Source organism: Seriola lalandi, unplaced genomic scaffold (genome assembly GCF_002814215.2).
Source record: "Seriola lalandi dorsalis isolate HSWRI2012SDOR001 ecotype SW California unplaced genomic scaffold, Sedor1 jcf7180001973641, whole genome shotgun sequence".
NCBI lineage: Eukaryota > Metazoa > Chordata > Actinopteri > Carangiformes > Carangidae > Seriola > Seriola lalandi.
Genome location: NW_019444307.1, coordinates 1 through 1,708, shown reverse-complemented (window position 1 = coordinate 1,708; position 1,708 = coordinate 1). Strand labels below are relative to the sequence as shown.

The 1,708-nt window shown below is 40.0% G+C and overlaps 1 protein-coding gene across 1 annotated transcript; it reads left to right on the top strand.

The window, feature by feature from the left end:
* The first annotated feature begins 6 nt into the window (after window positions 1-6).
* Window positions 7-1,700, top strand: LOC111652540 (NLR family member X1-like). The gene is made up of 3 exons (XM_023402823.2): window positions 7-51; window positions 428-611; window positions 1,281-1,700. The coding sequence occupies exons 2-3, from the start codon at window positions 457-459 to the stop codon at window positions 1,378-1,380; spliced, it is 255 nt and encodes an 84-aa protein (XP_023258591.1). The 5' UTR covers window positions 7-51; window positions 428-456; the 3' UTR covers window positions 1,381-1,700.
* Window positions 1,701-1,708: the final 8 nt, after the last annotated feature.

Sequence of the window (1,708 nt, the reverse complement as noted above, 5' to 3'; positions counted from 1 at the left end):
GCACCACTGTGGTCCAGATCACACGTGCCCTCAGGAAGCACCTGGTCAGAGGTAACATTCAGGGTTATATACAACATGCTTTGATCTCATGTTGAACTCACCTCAGTTTAAAGTGCTAATTTAATCTTTATTAGTATTTTTTATGCCATATTTATATGGTCTTTAGTTTTTGTTATACTGTGAAGTCAAGTACTTCCGTGTTAAAGTGTAGTGAACATTGACTGGACATGCTCAGACACAGTTTCCTGTTCTAGCTCAGTCTGGTCTTCTCTATCCTAATCAAACATGGCTACCTTCACAGAACGATGTCCAATATACAAGTTAGTAGTTAGTCCTGATTTGCTTGTAACCAAATCTAAACATGGTGTATTTTAATTCTGTTTCAGACAGAAAACTGCATGAATAATACTTCTCTGATTTATTGTAGAGCTCAGTAAGCCACAGCCACCAGAGGAGATGATGGATCTGCTGGTTCTTCTGTACGAGTTTCAGAACCCCAGACTGACTGCAGAGGTTCTGGCCTCAATGAGAACCATCCGCCTAACCAACATTCGTATGACGTCACTCAAATGCTTCGTGCTGAGTTCTGTGCTCTCATGCACCCCCACAAGGTAAAGTCAAAAAGTCGGTGGTGAACTGGATCAAGCTGTAACAACCTCAGAAGAGCCAGTGTTCACTGGGTCAGATTTTACAGATGATGTGTTTGTTATGTTTGTCTGTTACTCTACTGCTGGATGAGACTCTTCATCAAGCACCATCATCATTATCACTTTGGTTTATGACCAACTCAGCTTTTCAGCCCTACATTGTGTTTTGTGCTGATCCTCATAGTTAGCATGCTAACAAGCTAACTATGATGATGAACATGATAAACATGCTAAACAGCAGCATGTTAGCGTTTGTGCTGTGAGTCAGTAAAAGTCAGTATAACTTTAAACTTCCGCAAACAGCTGTTAACATGAGACTGTATATCAGATCTGATTAGATCAAATCAGATTAGATTAAATTAGATTATATCTGATCAGATTATATTAGATCAGATTAGATTAGAGTTGGTCAGATCAAATTAGATCAGATTAGATTAGAGTTTGTCAACTCAGATTATATTAACAGATTATATTATCAAATCAGATTAGATCAGATTATATTAAATTAGATTATATCTGATCAAATTCTATTAGATCAGATCAGATTACAGTTGGTCAGTGTCTCTGTTTGAAATGCATTAGTGTGTTTAATGTTGCAGCAGATGTCTTCAGTCCTGTCCCCGTCCTCTGTAGTTACCACCTTGAGGAGCTGGACCTGTCCTCCTGTCTCCTGACTCACGACCTGCTGCAGACGCTGTGGCCTGCCTTCAGACACACACACAACCTCAAGTGAGACAAAGTGACTGAAAGGAAAGACGTGTTTCTGCATGATGCTGAACATTGTTCATGTTGTACTAATACTGCTCCAGTTGTTAGACATTTCTACTTCACATTACAGTTCCAGTGTGGTTTGAACCATAGTGAACGATACAAAAAAGTCAGAATCCAGATGTTGATGTGACAGCTGCAGACTGCTGCTAAGTGAGTGATTGTGGTTCAGTGACTCAGATTATAAGTGGTCCTGACATGGTCCTGTTCATTCATATCTGAGACTGAGGTTTGACAGTGATGTGTTCAGTGGTTAATGAGTGTGAGCTGGTCGCCATGGATACACTGTTGGT

Excerpts from the sequence above, each read along its gene's own strand:
- LOC111652540 (XM_023402823.2), top strand. The coding sequence starts at position 457 with ATGATGGATCTGCTGGTTCTTCTGTACGAGTTTCAGAACCCCAGACTG. Across the intron at positions 612-1,280 it reads CTCTCATGCACCCCCACAAG|TTACCACCTTGAGGAGCTGG; the intron begins GTAAAGTCAAAA and ends CGTCCTCTGTAG.